The 23321-nt window shown below is 39.9% G+C and overlaps 1 protein-coding gene across 5 annotated transcripts in view; it reads right to left on the reverse strand.

Annotated features, from left to right (window-relative positions):
• Window positions 1-23321, reverse strand: part of TJP1 (tight junction protein 1) — a 248609-nt gene that overhangs the window by 218815 nt on the left and 6473 nt on the right. For all 5 annotated transcript variants that reach the window (XM_044230309.1, XM_044230308.1, XM_044230314.1 and 2 more), the window contains exon 2: window positions 17844-17976. In XM_044230309.1, coding sequence (XP_044086244.1) covers window positions 17844-17976 — 133 coding nt within the window. The remainder of the gene's footprint in view (window positions 1-17843; window positions 17977-23321) is intronic.

Below are 23321 nucleotides of genomic sequence, written 5' to 3' on the forward strand. Positions count from 1 at the left end.
TAAGCTGCTGCCTTCGGCTCAGGTCATGATCTCAGGGTCCTGGGATGGAGTCCCATGTCGGGCTCTCTGCTCAGCAGGGAGCCTGCTTCCTTTCCTCTCTCTCTCTCTGCCTCCCTCTCTGCCTACTTGTGATATCTCTCTCTCTCTCTCTCTGTCAAATAAATAAATAAATAAATCTTTAAAAAAAAATACTTTATTGAAAGTTATTTTAGCATAGAGAGATGTGCTCTATTCAAGTATAAGAGTCCAGATTATAAAGATATTAATTCTCTCTCATTCTAATTTTATACTTCAATGTAATTCCAGTCAAACTCCTGACAGGGTGTTTTGTCTGGAATCTGACAGATTTATTACAAAATATATAAGGAAGATCAAAAGGACAAGCTTGGCCAAAGTGGGTGGGGAGGGAAGATACCTGCCATACCAGTTTTAAAAAATTTGTTATTAAGTTCTAGTAATTAAGACAGTTTAGTTACAACACCAGAATAGGTAAACAGAGCAATGGAAAAGAAAAGAGAAACACATCCACACATGTAAGGAGGCTTTACTTTTGACAAAGTATTATAGATCAATATGGAAAGACTGAAACATTCAATTTATAGTACTGAGACAACAGATTATCCACCTTGAAAATAATGAAGAAATCTCTACTTCCCACCACATCCAAAAAAAATAATTTCAAGATTAAAGAACTAAATGTAAAAAATAAACTTTAAAACATTTCTAAAAATATAAGGGGGAACATCTTTGTGACTTGAAGAAAGCATTTTTTAAACAAGATATTAAAAGAGTAAAAATCATAAGGAAAAGACCACCAAACATGACTACTTTCAAATTAAGAACATGAAACAGAAAGTGAAAGATAAACCACAGACAAGGAAAGATAAGGTATTTGCAAGCATCTTGCCATCAAAGGATTAATAACTACAATATACAAAGAACTCCTACAGATCTATACTCAATCTTCTCTCCTAATAAATTAGGTATGTGTGAAAAGTCTCCATTTTTTGTTTCAGTTTTGGAAAAAATAAATATTTAGTTTCTTTGAGACTATCCTTTTTCTCTTTTTTGTTATTTGCAACACAGAATTCTAACTCTGATTTCAATAGTATAATTGTTGAAAAATATTTTAAAATTAATGTAATTTAACGGCTTGATTATAAAATAACTGCAGAAATTTTGTAAAAGTATTTTTAAATATACTTTTAAAATATTAAATAATTAAAATGTTAAAATTAAAAAGAGGGGTACCTGGGTGGCTCAGTCATTAAGGGTCTGCCTTCGGTTCACGTCATGATCCCAGGGTCCTAGGATCGAGCCCTGCATTGGACTCCCTGCTCAGCAGGAAGCCTGCTTCTCCCTCTCCTACTCCCCTGCTTGTGTTCCTTCTCTCACTGTCACTCCCTCTCTCAAATAAATAATTTTTTAATCTAAAAAAAAAATTAAAAAGAAACAAAATTAGAGAAAGGAAAATCATGAATAATCCTTCATGCTTGCAAACATCCTTCTTAATATTTTGGAATTTTTCCTGTACTTTGTTTCCACTGTTACATACAGAGATGTACATGTACACTACTGACATGTTATGTGTATATACATATATACATATAATATGTACATATGCTTGACAAGTTGGATCTAAAGTGAGGACGGGTCATTCCAGGGACATCCATCAATTTGGAGATGCAAGCTAACATTTAAAAAGGTAAAGTCTGAGAATACTGACTGGGGAGATCATTCTTGGAGCAACAAATGAATCACTTTTGGAGGCAGAAACTAGGAGGAAAATAAGAGTGAAAACTAAATTCTGGAATGAAGACTATATTGAGATGTTGGGTTAAAGAACTCTCTAAAAAAGAAAAGGCAGGGTCAGAGAGGTAGGAGGAGAATGGGGATATTGCGGAAGAATTTCGAGGAGAGAATACTGCTGAACTGCTGAAGCCTGTAAAGGAGAGCATTTAGGGAGAATAAGAGCTAAGAAAAGATAATCAAGAGGGCTGTGGTGAAAATATCAGACTACTGGAATGCAAAGAAAGTGGGAGATAAAGACATGTGTGTGTGGACCATAGAGTCAAAAATGTAGCAGGGGACGCCTGGGTGGCTCAGTTGGTTAAGCAGCTGCCTTCGGCTCAGGTCATGATCCCAGCGTCGTGGGATCAAGTCCCATATCGGGCTCCTTGCTCGGCAGGGAGCCTGCTTCTCCCTCTGCCTCTGCCTGCCTCTCTGTCTGCCTGTGCTCGCTCTCTCTCTCCCTCTCTCTCTGACAAATAAATAAATAAAATCTTTAAAAAAAAAATGTAGCAGGAAAGAGAAGGTGACAAATCACTGGGAATGTTTTTCAAGATGGGAGAAATCGGTTTAGCTCTAGGGAATGAAGCCCAATACACTGCAAGACTGAAGACACTGGAAGAGAGAAAACAAGGACACGAAAAGGTGAAGGCAGTGGAGACAACGAAGCTGGGAAAGGGGGAAACATGATTCATGGGCTGACACAGGAGAAAAGAATTGGGTGTTTCAAGCTGATGAGGACAGTGGAGCCTTTGGGAGGTAAACCTGGTGGCTTAGTACCAAGACCTGGCATGGGACAAAATTCTATTTAAACCAAGAAGCATCTCCATTAACCAGTATTTGAGAACTTACTGGAAATAAAAAAGCAAATCCCTCGTTACATCTTTGCTTCAAGTCAGTCATGGCATGAGAACCAAGACAAGAATTTGAGTGAAATGTCATAAAAACTGATGCTAAGAAGAATTTCTAAAACAACTTAACTGCTGACCCAAATATACTGAGAAGCTCTTGTTTCCTTAAAAGGAGGAAAATCTTGAGTTATTTTAACATTATCCTTTGATATACAAGTGTCTATCCACACTATTGGTAAAAACTGCACGTAATGAATGTTTCTGTATGACTAGCTCAATCAAGCAGTTGCTGGTTTAACACACAGGATTAAGAGCAAAACAATTCTAGGTGAAATAACCCAGCTCATGTTTTCCTAAACATCTGTGATTAACCAAGGAATGTGGTGATTCATGGTACTGGTATTAAGTTATACTGAAGTTGTTCCTCTGTCTCAGAGAAGCAGGGCTGGGCTGTCACTGTGATTTTCTCAACTCCTTCAACATCCAAACTCCACGCTCTCCTCACCTATCAAAAGTCAGCCCCGCCTTGAGTGACGCCTAGATAAAAGCCGAATTAGACTTCTTTGTGCCACAAGCCCAACAAACTGGAAAAACAAGAATGCTTACTGACCTCTTTAATTATTCCTTGAAATGAGATCTAAAATTTATGAGTAATAAATTTTTTTTAAAAAAGGTTATGTTCTAAGTAGACGCGTAACCAAAGCCTATGACTGAAATATATGGAACCTCTGAAGTGGTTTTCAACTTCAAATACAAACATTTATCGGAAGCAAAGCTAATTAGTTTTGTTATTAGCGGTGTGTGAAGAGTTAATGATGATTTGAGGAAGTAAAGCTGGCAAAGATTTTCATTTGACTGTGGATTTACAAAATGCTCAACAATTCCACTTTCTGAAATAGCTTTTTTTATCTTCCTGTAGGTTAAAATAAATTAGTAAGTTAAGTGTGGATGTCTTTGAGGTAGTATCAAAGTACTGCCATTAGAGGGAAACTGGGCATTATTACTCTCAGAAGTGTCTGGAAAATGATTGTCAGAAATGAAGGCACAGAGACATTACTCTACCCACATTCTTCCACATTCCACGGATGTTTCTTCTATTTGCTTACACGAACCATCTGCTCTTTGGCACACCCCCAGCAACACTTGCAGATCTCCCAGGTGTTCTTAATATCAAGCATTTAATTCTCCAATTAGTTCAAACTGCCCCACAAAGCATTTCTTTTCTCATCCTTCAAAGCTTCCTTATTCTCAAGTTTCTCCTCAAATTTCATTTAATTTTAGATTCTTTATTTTTACCTTCTAAACTCTGTGCTCTCTTCTTCTGTTCCAATTATCGGTAATGACCTGACTCTCTAAGACCCCATGTCTTTCAGCAATGACCTTAGGTATTTTCTTGAAATTCTTGTGTCTCCCGTGAGGTGCTATGGCTTCATGAGGGCCTCCCCGAGCAACATGCCAGTAACCAGGCTTTCCAAGGGGGGAATCATGAACACTCGAATGCCTGCTTCTTCACCCATGGCCATGATCATTCCGAATGACTTTAAAATCCCTGGCTTCACCAGTCCTGGAATGACCCTGACTACCGACCCCTGTTCCATCAGTCCACGCCCAATGCCAGCACTGTTCCCCTGACAATTCAGATGTGCACATCCAGCATTCAGGCCAAAGCTCTCGCCTTGTGGATGAAGGCCCCAGCTTCCCCCATCCCTTCTGATTTCACTTCCTTGCATCATCAGTCTGCTCTGCATAGATCCTCACTTCGATCACCCTCTCACCTTCCATCTCAAGCCTCTCTTCCCTTGTCTCACCGCCCACACCCTTCATTTCCAGCCAGGCCAGATCTCATTGCTGTCGCAAGTCTGAGTCACGGTCTCTGACCTCTGCTGGCCCCTCAGCCGTGCCTGGCAGTCTCTACTCATGTTCCCAGTCATTTCCTCTCCTTTGCCCTCAGTAGCAATTCTACGTTGTCACCTCTCCATAGACTCTTCACCTCTTCCTCAAGTGGCTGGCTATCTCAGTGTCAACTTAGAAAATGAAGCTGCCTCCCGACCTCTAACTTACTCTATAAGCAAATACACAATTCCTCCTCTAGGGGGCGGGAAGCTTCCCATTAAGGTGCCTTGAAATCCATCCTTCCCTCTCCACCGCCGCAGTAGCAGAGCCCTCCAACCACCTCCTTCTCCCTATGGTATCTCAAAGGCTTCTCTAGGCAAACAGAGATACTTAATATACTCTCATTTTTTAAAAATGGCATATATTAAAAATTACAAATTCAATTACTTGTAATTAAAAATTACAAGTACAGTTGCCACTCCACTACATACTGAATATAGTGCTTTGCTCAATTTTCATTGTATTACTTTATGTTTTCAGTACCTGCCTTCACGCGTACAACTTATTGTAGACATTGATGCTCATTCCGGTTGCTTCAACTCCAGCAAGTTCCTAAGCCACCCAGAGCAAGCCTCTGACCTTCCCATGTCTAGGTCTAGAGGGCCACCCGCTGGTTCTCCAAGTTGAGGCTTGCTCTCTCACATAAGCAACTGTGATCACCAGTTCTGGGCTTAGTTTCAGTTTGTACACCCGGTATCTGCACTCCAGCGATGTCAATGAGCACGCAAGGAACACTGGCTACTCTGGTGAAGTCCAGCTGGATAGCTGGTCTGTCACTTTAAGCCCCACTCATCGTTTCCTCTCATTTTCTATTCATCTCCAACCAACCCCACATCAAATCTATGAACAAACAATCATGCTGTTACAGGGGTTCATTTCATTTACTACTTATTTTCAGTAGTTTTAGGTGTTAAGACCAAATTCTGAAATTCATATACCTCTTTCAGTGAGTCTGCAAACAATACTGTTATAGGCTCTATAATATTTCATAATTATAGATTCTATATAACATGAATGCTACAGGATTTATGCTTAGAGAAGACACCATTTTAAGAGTAAACTATCTCTGAAACTATTCAATCAGTCAAAAACCAAGAAAAGGAGGTTAATATCAGGCACCTGGGTGGCTCAGTCGTTAAGTGTCTGCCTTTGGCTCAGGTCATGATCCCAGGGTCTTGGGCTAGAGCCCTGCATGGGGCTCCCTGCTCCACGGAAGGCCTGTTTCTCCCTCTCCCACTCCCCCTGCTTGTGTTCCCTCTCTTGCTGTGTCTCTGTCAAATAAATAAAGTCTTAAAAAAATAAAGGCATAGTATCAGGTAGTAATATGCTGGAAAATCGAATCTTGAACAAAGATTTGAGGATCCTGAGGCTTCCAAATGCGCTGGTTTCTACCAGATAAGTTTTTGACTTTCTCATTTTATACCATCCAAAGGAACTGATTCTATGTTTAAAAAAAAAAAAATCCAAAACGAATCAGAGAAAACATACAAAAAAATTGCAGTACATTTATATCTTATATATTCTGAAATGAAAACTAGGAAACAATGGCATGCTAAAACCAACTGGTACTAAAGTATTTCCTCATGAATGTACAACACAGCAGGACTTAATAACTTTGGAAAGCAGGGGCATCTGACTGGCTCAGTCAGTTGAGCCTCTGACTCTTGGTTTTGGCTCAGATCACGATCTCAGGGTCATGAGATAGAGCCCAACGGCAGGCTCCACACTCAGTGTGGAGTCTGTCTGAGACTCTCTCTCCCTCCGCCCTTCCCTCAAAATAAGTAAATTAAATCTTTTTAAAAAATAACTTTGTAAAGCAGTCATCAGATACCCATCTACACATGATGTGCAAAGATAATAAGAAGTACAGCTCTTCCTTGACTTACAGTAGGGTTATATTCCTAATAAACACATTGTAAATCGAAAAGATCGTAAGTCAAAAATGCACTTAACAAAACCAACCTACCAAACATCACTGCTTAGCCTAGCATTATCTTAAATGTGCTCAGAACATTCACAGTAGCCCACGGTTGGTCAAAATAATCTAACACAAAGCCCATTCTGTAATAAAGAGCTGAATCTCTCCTGTAATTTATCCAGTACTATACAGAAGGGGAAGAAGAAAATGGATGTATAGGGATAGAATGGTCACAAGGGCATTGATTGTTTATTCTCATGATCATTTAGCTGACTGGGCACTGTGGTTCACTGTCACTATGCAGCATCACGAGAGAGCAGTGTATTGCCAGCCTAGGTAAAGATCAAAATTCAAAATGTGAAGTATGGTTTCTACTGAAATGCACATCACTTTCGCACCACTGTAAAGGTGAAAAATTACTACGTTGAACCCTCATAAGTTGGGGACTGTCTGTATGTAACCTAACATAAACACCACTGACCCAGTCCATGATAGAAAATGACATGCAAGACATACTTAGTGCATTCATCATCAGGAGAATAAGTCAAGAGGGGCAAAGCCTGACTCTGGAATCCTTTCCTTAATGACACTCTTGATTACCTTGTAGCTCTAACCAGGCTGTTCTTTTGCCTTGGTCCAAAATACACCTAGATATGAGTAAGTACAATGGAAAACATTTCTCTTTATCATTAAAAAAAAAAATCTAACAGATTTTTTTTTTATCAGATGGTAAATGGTAAATCTAACGTTATACTAAGACAGTTTAGATGAATTAAAATATGGCCTTGCCTCAAAGCATGAGCATGTCTTTCCTACCTTACTGGACCTAGCTAACATTTTTAAGGGAGAAAAAAATCAACACTTATAAACCACTTAAAATTAAATAGTCCATTTTAAACATTCTGCTGTGAACACGAAACAGAGAGTGGAAGCCAAAGGTGAAACGGGCTTTTAAAATGTAAGTAGTAGCAACAGTAATATATTGAATTATTTCCAAATATATTTCCAAATTTCCAAATAATTTCCAAAATGTTGAAAATGAATTTTCATGCTGAAATAGTAGGAAAACACCACTGATTATGTGTTATCTACATAAAATGCGGTAACCCAAAGTACAGTTGGATCAGAAGGAAAAAATAAAATCTGTTAAAGGCTAGTTTATGGTTTTCATTCTCCAATTATAATAAATCTTTCAATTTAGTGCATAACAGGAATGGAGAAACAAAGTTAATAAATGCTTACAAAGGTGGCTCAGGTTATAACAAACATGGAAATGAAGACCAAAACAGAAAACACCAAAACAAAAATTTTAAAAAGACCACAAACTAAACCCTGTTTATTTAGGAATATACCTAGTTTTAAAGAATTTCAACAAGGTTACTTAAAAAACAACAACAATAACAACAACAAACAAAACCACCAACAAAAAAGCTTGATTTCTTTCTGGTAACACAGAAGTCCTTAAGGGTAGGAACACTTTCGTTTTTCATCCCAAAAAATAAAGCAGAGCCTCCGTTGTCAGATTCCTCCAATCATCAAAACTCTTGACTTAGCAATCACCTTTCAACAAGCAAGAGTGGCTCAAAAGTCCACTCTGCCCTAGGGGGCACCTCTCCAAGTATCAACCACCTCCAGCAATTCAAACATCCAAAATAACTTCAAATTGTAACAGGTTTTCCACTTTCATTTCCACATGGAAGTCCCTGTACCATGAATTTCAGTAGAGTTACTGTGGGTGACCACTAGGGAGCATGAAGTGAAGTTTTTAGCCAAGAAGGACCCCAGCTGGACGGCCTTGTTCCAGCTGCCCAAGTGCACTTGCTAGAAAGCCCTGCCCCCATGTGGCCGGCTGTGCCACTGTGAAGCCAGGCCACTGGCCTTGGGGCAGGAGTGGGAAGATTCTGCTCTAAGATAATCCTGTGAAATGCCCACCTCTGGCTGTTGAAAGAATCAGAATAAAGCCTCCTAAGCAGAAACTCTACCCTTTCTAGGCTCAGTGCCTTGGACAGTGAGAACATAGAACGATTAGCTATAACGACATTGGCTGTATCTGCCTGGGCTTTATTGAGGTTCTCACGTGTGGCTTCTGCCAACAGGGACATTCAACGACATTGGGAGACAATTCTGAGGCCCAGTTTAAATGACATCTTTCCTGGTCACAACATATTTTGCTGGTAATGCTTCACTGCATATGGTCTTTTAGTTAATATTAAAGTTGTATGTAAAGGTCATATATGACTTTCTTTGGTCCTGGGGCAAATGGGGCATCTCAGTGCTTTGGGCTTTTGGTATTCCTTCTGTGTCTAGTACCCCCTCTGTGGTCTGGGACCCTTCCTTCCCAGCTCCGGCTGCCTGGGTCCATCCTGGAATGGTCCCATCCTCTCGGGCTCCCACCCCACTTACTTGCCAAAGCCAGGTGCTTCCCAAACCTGTACTATCTCTCAGTGTCAGAGCCAGGCTCTCAGTGCCTCTGAAGTGGAAAACTAGCTCGAATAATCTGAAAACTGCTGTTGTTCAAGCTCATTTTACTGACTCTCAGAGTGGGACTTCCGAACATGTGGAATGTGAGGGACATCCAGAACAAACAGGCCACGAGGAGATCTGGGGAAGACTCGGTCTCGTGGCAGCACCAAAGCAGGCTCTGAAGGAGGAGGCTTCCTGCAAGCTATGAAGTCATCACAGAATGGAAATCAGTATTTCATGCCTCCGTTGGCTACAGGAATGAAAACAGGAAAACACTGAGGAAATGGAAGGATTTCCCTTCCTCCTGGATTTACTTTCTCAGGCCCCCCTGAACCGGGGAGAAGAGGCACTCGCTGTGTGTGGCCCTCACTCCGCCTCTCCGCCAGGTGTAGTCAGTCCGCCCTGAATGGTAGCTACTACGACTCATGTGGCTTGCCCAAAATAGAACACGTTAGAGAGACGACAAACAACAAGTTCTGAGATTTCTGCTTCTGTTCTAATGCTCAGAAGTCACGTAATGACCAGATGAGTTAACATGTTCTCATCCAGGAACACAACGATGTTTGTTTCAAACAGAAATGTGGCCAGTTTTCTCCACGCTAGAAATATGTTCACCCATAGACACACGCAAACACTACATTATCTGTTATGTTCCGCAGAGGTTATTTATTTTGCTCCATAACAAATGGGGAAATCTAATGACTCCGTCCATTGAGTGAAAAACAAATACAAGATCTTCTCTGAGAACCTGAAGCAGACCCATTTTAGCTAAAGAAGAATCGTGTCCATACATTTACTCATTCAGCACACATGAATATATTCTTTTTATTTCTGTATTTTCAACCTTCTTCGGTCTGCCAGGCCACCCTGCTAGCATTGGCTAATGTCACCAACCACCTAAAAACGTCCCCTCCTCACCTTGTGCCTGCTCACCACCATGGGCACAGCACCCGGAGGGTGAGTTCCACCGTCGTGTGCCCCATTCAGATTTGCAGGACTCGGGGTCATAACTGTCAGAAACGTGAAGTAACTGTCAGAGTCCATGACATCAGCTCCGTAGAGTGCTGATGGCTCTCTTTGTTCTGTGTCTGTATGAAAAAATTACACTATTCCTCTTCTCAAGATAAAAAAAAAAAACAAAGGAAAAGATAAGCTCTAGTTCTCGCTCCTCGCTCTGCCCATGGGCAGGTCCAAGTTGCTTTGTCCTCCCCCAGCTATTTGAGGCCACAAGTATCTGTGGATCACTCACTCCCTTCTGGAAAATGGCCTCCTCAGCTTCTCTAACATCTATCCGTGAACTTCTCTGGCTTACTGTTCTACTTGTCGACCGCCCTTGAACTAGTGTTCTCTGGTTCTCTGGTATTAGCCCTCTTAGTTCACAAAGCCATCAGAAGGGCAGAATCTTTTTGTTCCCCCAGATAAAATGCTGTGTGTCTCTCCCACCTTCCAGCAGAACAGATCAAACAGAGCTGCTGCTGCTGGAGAGGAGGATGGGGGCCCAAGACACACCCAGCCCAGCTCCAGGCATCTCTGCAGAGCTCTGGTGTTTAGAACAAACTATAATGTCTTTCCACACCCCTGGTAGTTCTCAGCCCTGTCTCCACTCCTGATTCTGCTCCTTCAACCTGATGACCTCCTCCCCACTCTCCCCACAAAGTCAGATGCGTCTTTCCCAGATTCAGTTCAAGGGCGACCTGCTTGTGATTCTTTGCTGTCAGAGGTCTGGATGAGCACTCCATATTCCCTGGAGGCACCCTGGACTGCCTCCACTATTGTTCGTAGTTTATGCTTCTGCTCTCTGTACTAGATCAGACCACTGGAACAGTGGAGGATGATGATGGTGGTGGTGGTGGTGTGTGTGTGTTTGAGAGATATGAAGGAGAGGGGTCCCAGATGAACCTCAAATGAGGCCTGGGTATATTCTGACTGTAGGGCTGGCACCTTGATCTGCATGAAGAGAAGCAAGGCTATGGCTAGAGACAGGGAGAGGACAGTGGCCCAACCAACAAGGATGGAACCTAAGTCCGCCCTAAAAAGAGAGACAAAATTAAAGAACTGCTTTCAAAACAGATTATGAAATAAGCATTAGGTAAAATACCAAAGACCTCATATTCTTTTTTTTTTAAATAATACCTCCCTATTGTTTTCATTAAGATCTAAATTTCTAAAAGGCCTATCTATATTTTCTATTCAGTTTTGATGAACAAAAATCCTGCCTACAATCAGAGCCAATAAACTTCTCAAGCAGCAGTGGCCAGTGAAAAGAAAATAAAGAAGGGAGATGTTGGCATAGGTGTAAGATAGAGACAAAATTCTGACCTGCAGAACCAATCCAAAACACCTGTTAGATAAAGGTGGAGGCTGACAACACTTACAGGAATAGATACCTTATAGACATTATGTTTATAATCTTTTAAAAAAACAAGAGTCCTTCAAGGCTGTCTGTAAGAGCCCCTTAGAAATATCAGGATATTCTTTTTAATGAAGACAGTAGCCATGAAGGGCACACCATCTACTACTGGTTGGTTGTCAATGAGCAAACTGGATTCAGATTGGCCTCTGGAAGTCCTAAACGTATATAAGTAGCCAGATTCCTTTGTTCTGCACAAAAGCCTCAAAACTCTGATTTCCCTCAATTCGGAAAATTAATGAGGTGGATAATTCTGGTAGATTTCTGTACCCTGGAACAACGTATATCCTCAGGGAGCGTTGGGAGTGAGCCACAGCACGCTCCTATGTCCAGTTCCCTGACACCCAAGCCAGCGAGGAAGCCTGATGCTCCGTGAACTGGGACTAGTGAGGGCAGGTCCTCTGCTCCTGCCAAGAACGCATGACCTGAATCTAGTCATGAGAAACACTGAATGGCTCCAGTTGAGGATTCTTTAGAACTGTCAAGGACAAAACATGACACCTAAAACCAATGCATGTTCCTGGATGGAATCCTGCACCAGAAAGGAAAGAGAGACACCACTGGGACAGTAGTGAAGTTGGGATGGGAACTATACATTGGACTGAATCATCGTGTCAATGTTGATTTCCTGATTTGGTTACATGGTGGATAAGTGGAGAATGACCTACTTACCACTTCAAAATTTAGGGGTTGTGGGACATCATCCCTACAGTTTTCTCTCAAAAGGTTCAACAAAAAGCTGATGATAATGGGTACGTACACCTCTACCTCCACCATCTCCACCTTCATCACCAACTCTACCTCCATCACCAAATACCACCACCTCCATCTCCACTGCCACCTCCAATATCTCTAATGGCACCACGATATCTACTTTGGCTATTCCAAAAATGTCCCCCTTATTTCTTGGTATTCAGGCATCTTTCCCGTAAGAAAAGCCAACAGAGTGAGTCTGACACTTTATGTGATTCTGTATCAAATGAGCTACATCATTTTCTATCTCCTCTTGCTTCTTAATACCCACTGTTTTAACATTTAATGGTCTCTAAGCTTTTCTCTACTGAGCTGCCATGCCACAGTCAGCCCATGAAACAATCGGTCAACCAATAATAAACCAACAAATACTGAATGAGCATAAATCTGACATGCTACCGTTCAGAGGAATATATAAGACATGTTCCCTATCTCTGAGGAACTGAAGCCCGTGATACAATCAGGAACAAAGCATGCAGTAAGTGTTGAGGGCACAGTGAGGAGATCTGCTGGCAGTCTGGGGGCCAACACCTACAAATGACACAGAGATTTGTAAAAGTGAACAGAAAGATGCCCATGTCACTAGAGCTCAGGATGGAAAGAACAGCTGTGCACCCAGAGCAAAGGGCCCCCAGTGCTCACCACTATTTCTTCTAGGTTCTCATTCCCATGGTGAAGGGGACAGTAGTGATCGAGTGGGAGTAAGAAAGGGGAGAAGAGTTTGGCCTCCTCCCAACAAAATGGGAGGCAGTTTAACTTGGTGTTCAGTATCCCTTCACATGTTCACCTTCCACCATTTTCTCACCTTGGGGTGCCCAGCTCCTTATTCACCAGCCAGGCACCCCATCATGCCAAGAAGAGAGCAAAGTTGTTAAGTCTTCAAAGTCAAATAGATATTTAGTTTTAAAACAGGGCTCTAGAATCTCTCAGGATTCCCACAAATCTCACGGAGGTCTTGAAGGGTAGAGGAAGAAGGAGAAAACTTCTATCACTGATATCTCCATAGGTTACCAGTATTTTCTATGAGCGTACATGGAGACTCCTCTTTATCAGGAGAAAAAAGTAGTTTTTCGAATGAGAAAAATCTCTGATCATTAAAAAAAAAAAACATAGAATTACATTATACTCAGGCAGCAGTGAAACGTGATTTATCAGCCCAGAAATGTATACAAATATAATTCTCCAAATAATACCTTATTATCACAGATTTTTCCTCTAATGGCAAAAAAAAAAAATCCGCTGAAGATTTTGAAATGTATCATTTTTGCCTAATGGTTCTTGGTGACGAGTGAAACTGTCTCTCATCCAAAGCTAAGGGAACACAGCCATAAACTATTAATTGGTTCATTGTTTCTCTTTATTGTGCATAAAACTTTTTGTAGTATTTTTCTGTTGGCAGAAAGAAAAATTAGCAATCTAGATTTACACCCACGAAGGAGGAAATAAATTGCGTAAGTCTATATTCAGGATAGCCTCCCCCACTGAATGAATCCTACTCAACTGGCTCCATTTTCCTGTTTTAGGAAGGATGTATAATCAAGAGAAGCTGTAAAATTTCAAGCAATCTGTTGAATTTTTAAATTATCACTAAAAATGTTTTGACTATACACTTAGAATCTGAGAGGGAGGAAGAGACAAGAGTCGATGCCACCTGATCACTCCCAACAGGCAACCACACAGAGTGATATGCAACAGCTTAGCATATAAACACCATTAACTGAGTCAGTCCAAAGACAAATGGTCACTTTTCTTCTCCATATCCATTATCAACGTATCCCTCCATTACCTTGAGGGAAACAAAAGGACTTGTCACTTGGTTGTATAGCATTGTACCCATGAAAACATGTTGAAGAAAGGCTTAGGTTTTCCAGGCAAAACATGTGTTCACTACAGACTTGTCCAGTCCAGGCCTTGCCTAAGAAAACTGTGCCACGGATCTCTGGGAATTTCTGGTCTCATGGACTCGTGAGACTGGATGGATTCCAGTCTCCTCCAGTGAACTAGGAAGTCAGTCATTTATGCTGTGGGGTTTACAAAATGAACTAGAATGCCCATCCCATTTAATCCCCACAGAGAGAGCTGAAACAATCACCTCTCCCCAGGAGTGAAATGGCATCAATCTGACACCGGGATCAAAGCCAACCATCTCAGCTGGAACCTGAGGTTTCTCAGCCAGAAATTGGGACCTTGAATGCATAGCAAGTAGACCTCTTGCTCTGTTTGCTATGTTTTTCCAAAAGCAATAAAAATTGTATTTCTTATTAGGCAAAGTTAAAAGTAAAATGTGAAAATAAAAATATAAATGTTATCCTGCTGGTCATGCAAATTTGATATATGCACATGACTGGCGATAATGAACTAAATTTAAATCTTCCTGCTTTAAGGTTTGCCAGTTACTCCGGCAGTCCAAGGAAGCCATACATCTGATAAAAATTTTTACAGATTTTAAAAATAGTGTATGACAGAATTTTCAGTTTTTTTGAACAAGAGATACCTATGGTGGCTAAACTATTTCGTAAAAGGGATAAGAAGTATCTATTCCTATATAACTGATCATAATTTACCAAGTAAGTGCCCTGTAGACACTGTGGCTAAGGCTTTAAAATGTGGCTTTCCACGATTACACTACAGTCAACTGTGTGACAGAATCAGATCTGAATCCCTTTCTCCTCCTGTGAGCGTCTTTTCTAATCTACTTTGTGAGAGTAGCACTTCCTTCTTTTATTTATTTATTTATTTATTTTAAAAGATTTTATTTATTTATTTGACACAGAGAGAGAGCACATGCACAAGCAGGGGGAACAGCAGGCAGAAGCAGAAGGAGAAGCAGGCTCCCTACTTAGCATGGAGCCCAACTTGGGGCTCGATTCCAGGACCCTCAGATCACGACCTGAGCGGAAGGCAAACACTTAACTGAGCCACCCAGGCACCCCAGCACTTCCTTCTTTTAAAAATACAATTTAAGGGGTGCCTGGGTGGCTTAGTGGGTTAAAGCCTCTGCCTTCGGCTCAGATCATGATCTCGGGGTCCTGGGATCAAGCCCAACGAAGTCGGGCTCTCTGCTCAGCAGGGAGCCTGCTTCCTCCTCTCTCTCTCTGCCTGCCTCTCTGCCTGCTTGTGGTCTCTGTCTGTCAAATAAATAAAATCTTAAAAAAAAAAAAAGATAATTTAAGAAGTGGAGGGGAAAACATCCTTTTCATCCCCTTGCTAAAGACGTTATATGTCCCTATGTATTTTGAGTATTACAATATTAATTGCCATAGTTTATGGTAGATGGTGGGAGTAGCCAGCCTGTTAGGCTCTTTTTTGTTTTTTTTTTAAAGATTTTATTTATTTATTTGACAAGAGAGAGAGCGAGCATACACACAAGCAGGGGGAGAGGCAGAGGGAGGGGAGAAGCAGGCTCCCTGCAGAGGCATGGAAGCCTGATGCAGGGCTTGATCCCAGGACTCCGGGATCATGACCTGAGCGGAAGGCAGTGGCTTAACCCGCTGAGCCACCCAGGTGCCCCTGTTAGGTTCTTTTTTAAAATTCCTCTATTGTTTGGAAAAGCAGTTTATTGCTTTCCCCAAAATGGAACATGCTCATTGTAAAAATTTCTAAGAATCTAAAAGTCTTCAAAGATTGCTGTCCTACCACCCATGACTACAAAAACCTGAGAAGGAAAAGGAACTCCAATTGCAACAAAAGTCTAACAATTGCAGTACTGCTGACCCTTTGAACAACATAGGTTTGAACTGATGGGTCTACTTATATGCAGATTTTTTAAAATACGGTACTATAAATGTGTTTTCTCTCCCTTACGATTTTCTTAACATTTTTTTCTCCAGTTTAGCTTATTTTAAGAATAAATTATAAAATACATGTAACATATAGAACATGTGTTAATGGATTGTTGGTAAGGCTTCTGGTCATCAGGAAGCTATTAGTAGTTAAGTTTGCGGGGGATTCAGGTTATATGTGGATTTTTAATTGCATGAAGGTTGGATGCCTCTAACCCCTACTATTTTCAAGGGTGAACTGCAATTACATTTCAATAATATATTCTCATTACCGAAAGACAATGGACCTTCCATCAACCTCAACTTTATCTCTCCCGCTTAACCTCAGTGTCAAATGCCTTTGCTCCAGGGATGCTAAGACATTTCACTTTTGAAATAAGGTCAGCTAGGAAAGATGATCAAAAAGAAAGAAACTAGTTCTGCAGATGTTAACTGCACCTGGGTAGTGTTATTTTTTTCCTCACTTGACCCACACACTCACTTGAGCCAGATCAACTCTCGCACGGCACAAGGAAGAGAATGAATTATCAACAGTTTTAAGACGTATTTGTCATGATAAAAAGACAGCTCTATTTGCCAACTTTTCCTCAGAGGTGAAATAATCTATTTCTATTTCTGGGAAACTGAAAACAATAGTACATGAAGTAAAGCTTTTTTTTTTCTGTCATATTCTACAGATATTTTAACCTCTTCCCCAACCACAGAGACCGTGATTAAGCAAGCAAACATACTCCGTGACATGCCAAACTTACTTGTTATTGGACTACCTTCCATAATGACAATGTTTAGTACCATAAAAAGACCTGATAAAATTCCAGTTTCCATTTTTATATTCCAAAAAGTAATACAAATCTGCTTCCCAATTCAGTGTTTCACTACTGCAAAGCAATCCTCCTTATTTTACACCATGCTTGTTTCCTTTAGTCATTTTAATTGCTAGTTTTACTTAGCAAGAATTTACTGTCTTTTCTCAGTTATTGCTTAAATGTCTTCTGATAGGTCACATTTCACCTTCTGCTGTCTTACGTCATAAAATGGCCAAGCACACTTTTAGGCAAAACTGAGTATAATTATTTTAATAAGAATAAATTTAAAAATAGAGTATCCACATTTACTGAACTTCTGTTTCCATCAGTTATAGAAAAAAGGTGCAGAAGTCATATCTTCAAAGAAGAAAGGCTCTGTTACCACTGTTGGAAACAGGTATAGTCAATGGTACTTTTATAATTCAGAAGTTTTCAGAGCTCGAAGGGAAGAAGTAAACACATCTGGTCTCTTCAACACCCTAAATATCCATTAATTTGTCATTGACCCCTACAATACATAAATTTGAATAAAATCTTACTGCAAAGAAAATTCTACTATACCCTTTATAGTACTGTAGTATTTCTTATGAGCGAGGCAATATAATTAATAGCGAAGGATAGTGCAGACTGAAAGTGCCAGCGTCCCTGCTCCTCTAAACACATGCATGAATGTACCGTGAAAACCCGTCACTTGGTCCAGAAAAAAATAAAAAGGACATGGCCACTAATGTTAATCACTTAGAATGGAAAGAAAGCGCCAACATTAACTGAATCAGGACCTGTCCCAAGAATAGCTAAGTAACACTATTTTCTGGTCCTGCCAGGAAGGTGGGTATTTGGGTTAATCAAACACTGAGATCCCTACTTACATTAACATTCAAATTTGTAATTTTTAAGAAGTTTACATTAATACTTCGCTGAACTTATTTTAATTTTTGTTGCAGATCAGGAAGCATTTTTTTATCTTGGTCTTTGAATGAAAATCATTAATTCTAAATGTTTCATATGGATATCAGTTAACAAAGCATTCTGGTTGGTAACCCGTTGGATAAGCCAATTTTTACTGCAAAAAGATGCCCATGCCCACAGTAAGACTACTGTGCTTTTATAAAAATCAAAATAATGACATCAAAATTTTCATATTCTTTGAGAATAAAAACTACTACACAGTGTACTTACAGTGAGTTCACAGAAATCGATGCTATCAAGGCTTTTGCTTCTGTGCAGTCTCCCTTTTATTCGTCTTAAAGAAGGTTTTCCTTGGCTGACGCTAGAAGTAGCACCATTCGGATTTTCAGAGGATGGCGTTACCCTGCAAGAAGCGGAAAACACTTAAAAGACGGATTTGCAGGTAGATACACATTTCTCAAGCATGAGGTAAGTATTTACTTGAGGATAGCTTTAGAAACATCGTGCTCCTTTTTCAGCCAAGAAGCAAAGAACCACAGTGGATCTACCTCTGAGGAGATACGCTTTCTAAGTATTTCTTAGTAACTTGATGGTTTAGAAATTTCTCTTCACAGGGTTCAAACATTTCGACATTAAGATTCACTAGAAGTCAACTCTGACCATCAAAGAAGCAATTAAAGCCAGACTGAAGTTTCCTAGGTAACTGGGAGGCATGTGCTCCCCTCTGGGTAGTTCTTTCTCAAGCGCTCAGCCCAGGGCCCAGCACACTCAGGGCAAGTCAGCTATCATTGTGTACAAGCATAAATACCGTTCAGCATACTTTTTAAAGCATGAACATAACTTTTAAAGCTTTAAACATGACCATCAACACTTAATTCAGCATGGTTACAGAACCAAGAAAACACAAATAAGAAGTGGTAAATAAAGCTATCTACATATCTGCACACTGGGACACATGCTCATACACATCAACGCACACTCAAGACCGTTATGTGTTCAATCATTTCTGTGCCACTGCTGCTGGCAGACTTAGATGGTGCCCCCAGGAACCTGGGAGGAAACTGCTTAGTGGATTATCGTCTTAGAGATGACAGAGACTTAAGTAGTAAGACTGATTTGTTAAGGGTGGCTTATGAAAATCAGTTTCCTTATTTTATGATCAATTTCCCGCTTGTGTATGTTCCATGTTGGTATACTTTTCAAATATCCTGACTTTAATATTTTATATTAAAAATGTTGTGATCTGAAAGGCATAGGTCTCTCATGGGGCGCCTGGGTGGCTCAGTCAGTTAGGCATCTGACTCTTCATTTCGGCTCAGGTCATGATCTCAAGGTCATGAGATTGAGCCCTGCAATGGGTTCAGGGCTGAGCATGGAGCCTGCTGAAGACTCTCCTTTCTTCCCCTCTCCCTTAGCCCCTCCCCCTCTGCGTGTGCGCTCTCTCTCTCTTAAAAAAGTCTCTCATTGCTTGAAAAGGACATACTGCATAGACTGATAGCAAAATAAATTTGATTTATATAATAAGATGGGAATGAATATCGTGAAATAGACTAGGTATGGCTTCAGTTTAGAATAAAAATACTAAGCCCCTATAGTCAGAAGATTTAAAGAGTATGAAAAGAAGCAAAAATGAAAAGTAAAGCCTCCCTGTCCTCCCTCATCACAAATCCCCATCCCTTTCCCCAAAGATAATCACCACTAATGGTTCTTTGTATAACCTCCCAAACAAATGCTCATGCTTATCTATGCATGTGTTAATCTCCTTTTGAAACTTTTTAGCAAACTCACCAAACTGTTCACATTGCCCTACATCTCATTTTTTCACATAATAATATATCTTGAAGCTTGTCCCATAATAACCCAGATCCATTTCATTCTATTTTTTAAATGATTTTTTGAGTAATCTCTATATCCAATGTGTGGCTTGAACTCATGTGTTTCATTTTTTTTTTAATGGCTAAACAGTATTCTATTGTACAGGCATACCACAATTTATTCAACCACTCCCCTACCAACGGGCATTTAGTTTTCAAATGTTTGCTATCAAACTGTAAAGCGATGAACATGCGTGACATCTCTGGGTACAAACACAGTATTTACTTAAGAAAGAGCACTAGAAGGAAAATGCAGAGTCAGAGGTTTCTGGGTGTTGCAAGTACTACTTTTCAAAAAGGCTTTCCCAATTTATGCTTCCATCAACAGTACAGAAAAATGTTCATGTAGAGGTGGGCGTGTCCTTAAATGGAAAGGTGACTTTATCCTTTTATTTTCTTTTATAACTTAACTTCTCTGTGCCCTTCATTATATTTGTGTTGCTAAAGGGCTAATTTCCCTTAAAAGAGGCGACTGACAGAGTTTCCCACCACAAACATGGATTAGACAATGGATCTTTATATATTAGTTTTTTTCATTACATATTTCAAATCTGTTGTTTTAGATGTCTTAATGTTTGTAACGCATATCTTTTCTTTTATTCTTTGTTATAATGTTCAGTTAGCCAACATATAGTACATCATTGGTTTTTGATGTAGTGTTCAACGATTCTTATGTGTAACGCCCAGTGCTCTTATCTTTTTAGGGACTTAAACTTTTATCACATTTAAAGTCTCTATTCCAATTAAAGACTTTCCTTTAAATGCGATTCTGTCTAATAATTTCCCCAACTACATTTTCATATTATCCTTTTCTTGGCTTATGTTTTTCTGTGCTCATATTTTCAACCTTTCCAGGTCCCTGTCTCCACCCTCCCCCCAGCCTCCTCCTTTAGCTGTACCTTTAACTCTAGTTAATTCTTCACCGGCATGTGACCGGATGCTTTTCCTTCATACTCAGTTTGAGAATCCCTATCATTTGAGAGAAATTTAATCCATTCAAATTTGTTGTGTTTACTGATATGTTTAGATTTTTTCCTCTGCCATGTTTTATAGTTTGTGTTTTTCAAATTGAAATGCTTTCTTCTTTTTCTTTTCCTACCTTTTTAGTATGACTGAGTTTTCTTTCTCTTTACCCTCCCTTGGACTTTCTCCTCTCCAATTAGTAGTTCAAAGTTATACATCTTATTAGGGCAACTCTAACTCTAGCTAACCATACATACACATGTATTTATATATTTACATGTACATTTATATATTTATCATACATATGCATATATATGTACCTCTGCATTTCCACAATACATATATACACACACACTTATTTAAACTGAAATACTTCTACCAACATCTAGAGTTCAGGGGTATTCTTATCTACTGGTACACAAGCAATGATGTTTAACAAGCCTTTGTTTCTCTTCTTTTCCAGCACTAATGCAACCCTACCAAAAGCTCCACCCTTCCTTGGAAATAGTTTCAAGGTCTCCTAATTTCTCTTTCCTACTTTTGTCCCTTTGTTCTTCTGTGATTCTCTAGCTTCCTCCTCCACACTGCTCACTTGCTTCTCAGCTTTGTCAATTCAGCCATTCTCTTTCTCCTTAGTGAGCAAAGGTTAAATTTCTAGTGTCTAGTATGGTATTTTATTCATGTTTTATTCATATGATATTCTCTTGCATCTTTCTGAAAATAACCATCTTAATCCAAGGTTTTTCGATTTTTCTCAGGGATTAGTTCTTTTGTTTGTTGAGTATGGTAATTCTTCTAATACTGGTTTTCTCCAACTGTTTGGTGATTTTTAATGTCTACTTATATTTGTATTAGAGAACATCTGTTTCTGCACTGTCACATTTACTGCGGCCTGCCTTCGGCAACTCTGGCAGAGAGATGGGACATGCTGCTGCGAAGTCACTCGTCTTCTGGGTCAGAGGACTCAGTAGCTATCTCAGGTACAGCCCTGTCCCTCCGGCCCAAGAGCCCACATTCACTGCTTTGGTAAGCGAGAAAGCAACACTGTTGTCCACAGCTTGTCACAAACTGGTAAGGCAAGGCGTCAATCAATCTGGTGCATAAAATCTGAGTAATTCCCCAAGTGTCCTCTGCTTCTTCCGTCCCTGGAATGCTGCTGCAAGTTATCAGCCTCTCTTTGTGCAGAAATGTTCTCCTGCACATTTCCTGGAAATGGTTCTTGCAAGGCTTTTCTCTGAATAGAACTCTCTTTATCTAGTAAATATATTTCAGAGATACTGCAAAAATGCTGGTCCACTGATGCCATTCAGTATTGTTTACTCAGACTCAGTATTTTTGTTGTGGCTTTTTTAATTCTCATTTTTGTTCTTTCATTGAATTGCTAATAAGTGCACCTTTCAAGTTACTTCCCAGAGTAAAATTCTGATGTCACTTTCACTATTTTCAATACATTAAAAAAGTTTTACATTGTACAGTTTTGCTCTCTTTTCTGCAGAGTAAAAGCTTTCATGAAAATAATTAAGAATTTCATTTAAGAAAAGTGGGCATATGGGAAAGAAAAACAGAGCTGAAAACAATATACAATTCTTAAATTATGCCTCCTCTCTCACACTTTACTTTGATCGCATTATGTGGCATAATCATATAGAAGAAATATAAACTTTTTGACAAAGACATTTTTCACAAGTTTTTCTCTCATTTAACTTAGAAAGGCTTATTATTTACCCTTTTTCCAAACCTAAAACCTAAAGTCTGTGATAAGAATTTATATACATCAAATTTATAAATGACGGACAACCAAGAAATGTATCAGACTTAACTCAATGTAATGCCAAGTCCAGTGACTAAAACAGGAAAAAAAAAATCCTTAATATAAATAGAAGAATGGATCCTTCCCTTCCCCACCAGGATCATAATAAAAACATTACTGGAGACTAGAGCTGAATTGATATATAGCAGGTGAATATCAGGTCTGTATCCCCCTACCCACAGACTTCTCAGGAGGAAGATGCCTTCTCTAGGCACAGAATCAGGCTCCTACAGAGTAATTTCAGTAACTTTAAAGTTCTGACCAGGTCTTTTGGAAGCCAAGAGGTCAACTGTTAAAAAGCATATGGTTCAAAAAAAAAAAAAAAAGCATATATTTCAGTAATGACCCCCTCTTCTTAGGTGGAGAAAAAGAAAAGGAATAAACATGGTTCCAGATGATAATGTTCAATGTTATCTCATGTATAAGTAGAAGGGGTACTGAGATACAGGGGAATTTAAGATGTCACTTCTCTCTTGTTTTACCACTGTTTTTGAGAATTAGCATTTCTCTTGGGGCAGGGATATGTGTATTCAAGTACTTTCCCACTGGACACTCGTAAGAATACAGAGGAATATTTACAACTCAGGTAAGACGAGCTATACGGGGATACAAAGACAGTTCTTCCAAACATGGAGTATAAGGAGTATTTTTCTTTTCTTTTTTGTTGTTTTTGTTTTGTATTGTTTTGTTTTTTTGAGAGAGAAAGAGAGAGAGAGGGCGCATAAGCAAGCAGAGGGAGGGGCAGAGGGAGTGGGAGAGAGAAAATCTTTTTTTTTTTTAAAGATTTTATTTATTTATTTGACAGAGAAAGATCACAAGTAGGCAGAGAGGCAGGCAGAGAGAAAGAAGGGGAAGCAGGCTCCCGCTGAGCAGAGAACCCGATGCGGGGCTCGATCCCAGGACCCCAAGATCATGACCTGAGCCGAAGACAGAGGCTTTAACCCACTGGGCCACCCAGGCGCCCCATGGGAGAGAGAAAATCTTAAGCAGGCTCCGTGCCCAGTGTGGAGCCTGATGTGGGGCTTGATCTCACGACCCTGAAATCATGACCTAAGCCAAACTCAAGACTCAACTGCTTAACTGATTGAGCCACCCAGGCAC

The sequence above is a fragment of the Neovison vison genome, chromosome 13 (genome assembly GCF_020171115.1).
Source record: "Neovison vison isolate M4711 chromosome 13, ASM_NN_V1, whole genome shotgun sequence".
NCBI classification, from domain to species: Eukaryota; Metazoa; Chordata; class Mammalia; order Carnivora; family Mustelidae; genus Neogale; species Neogale vison.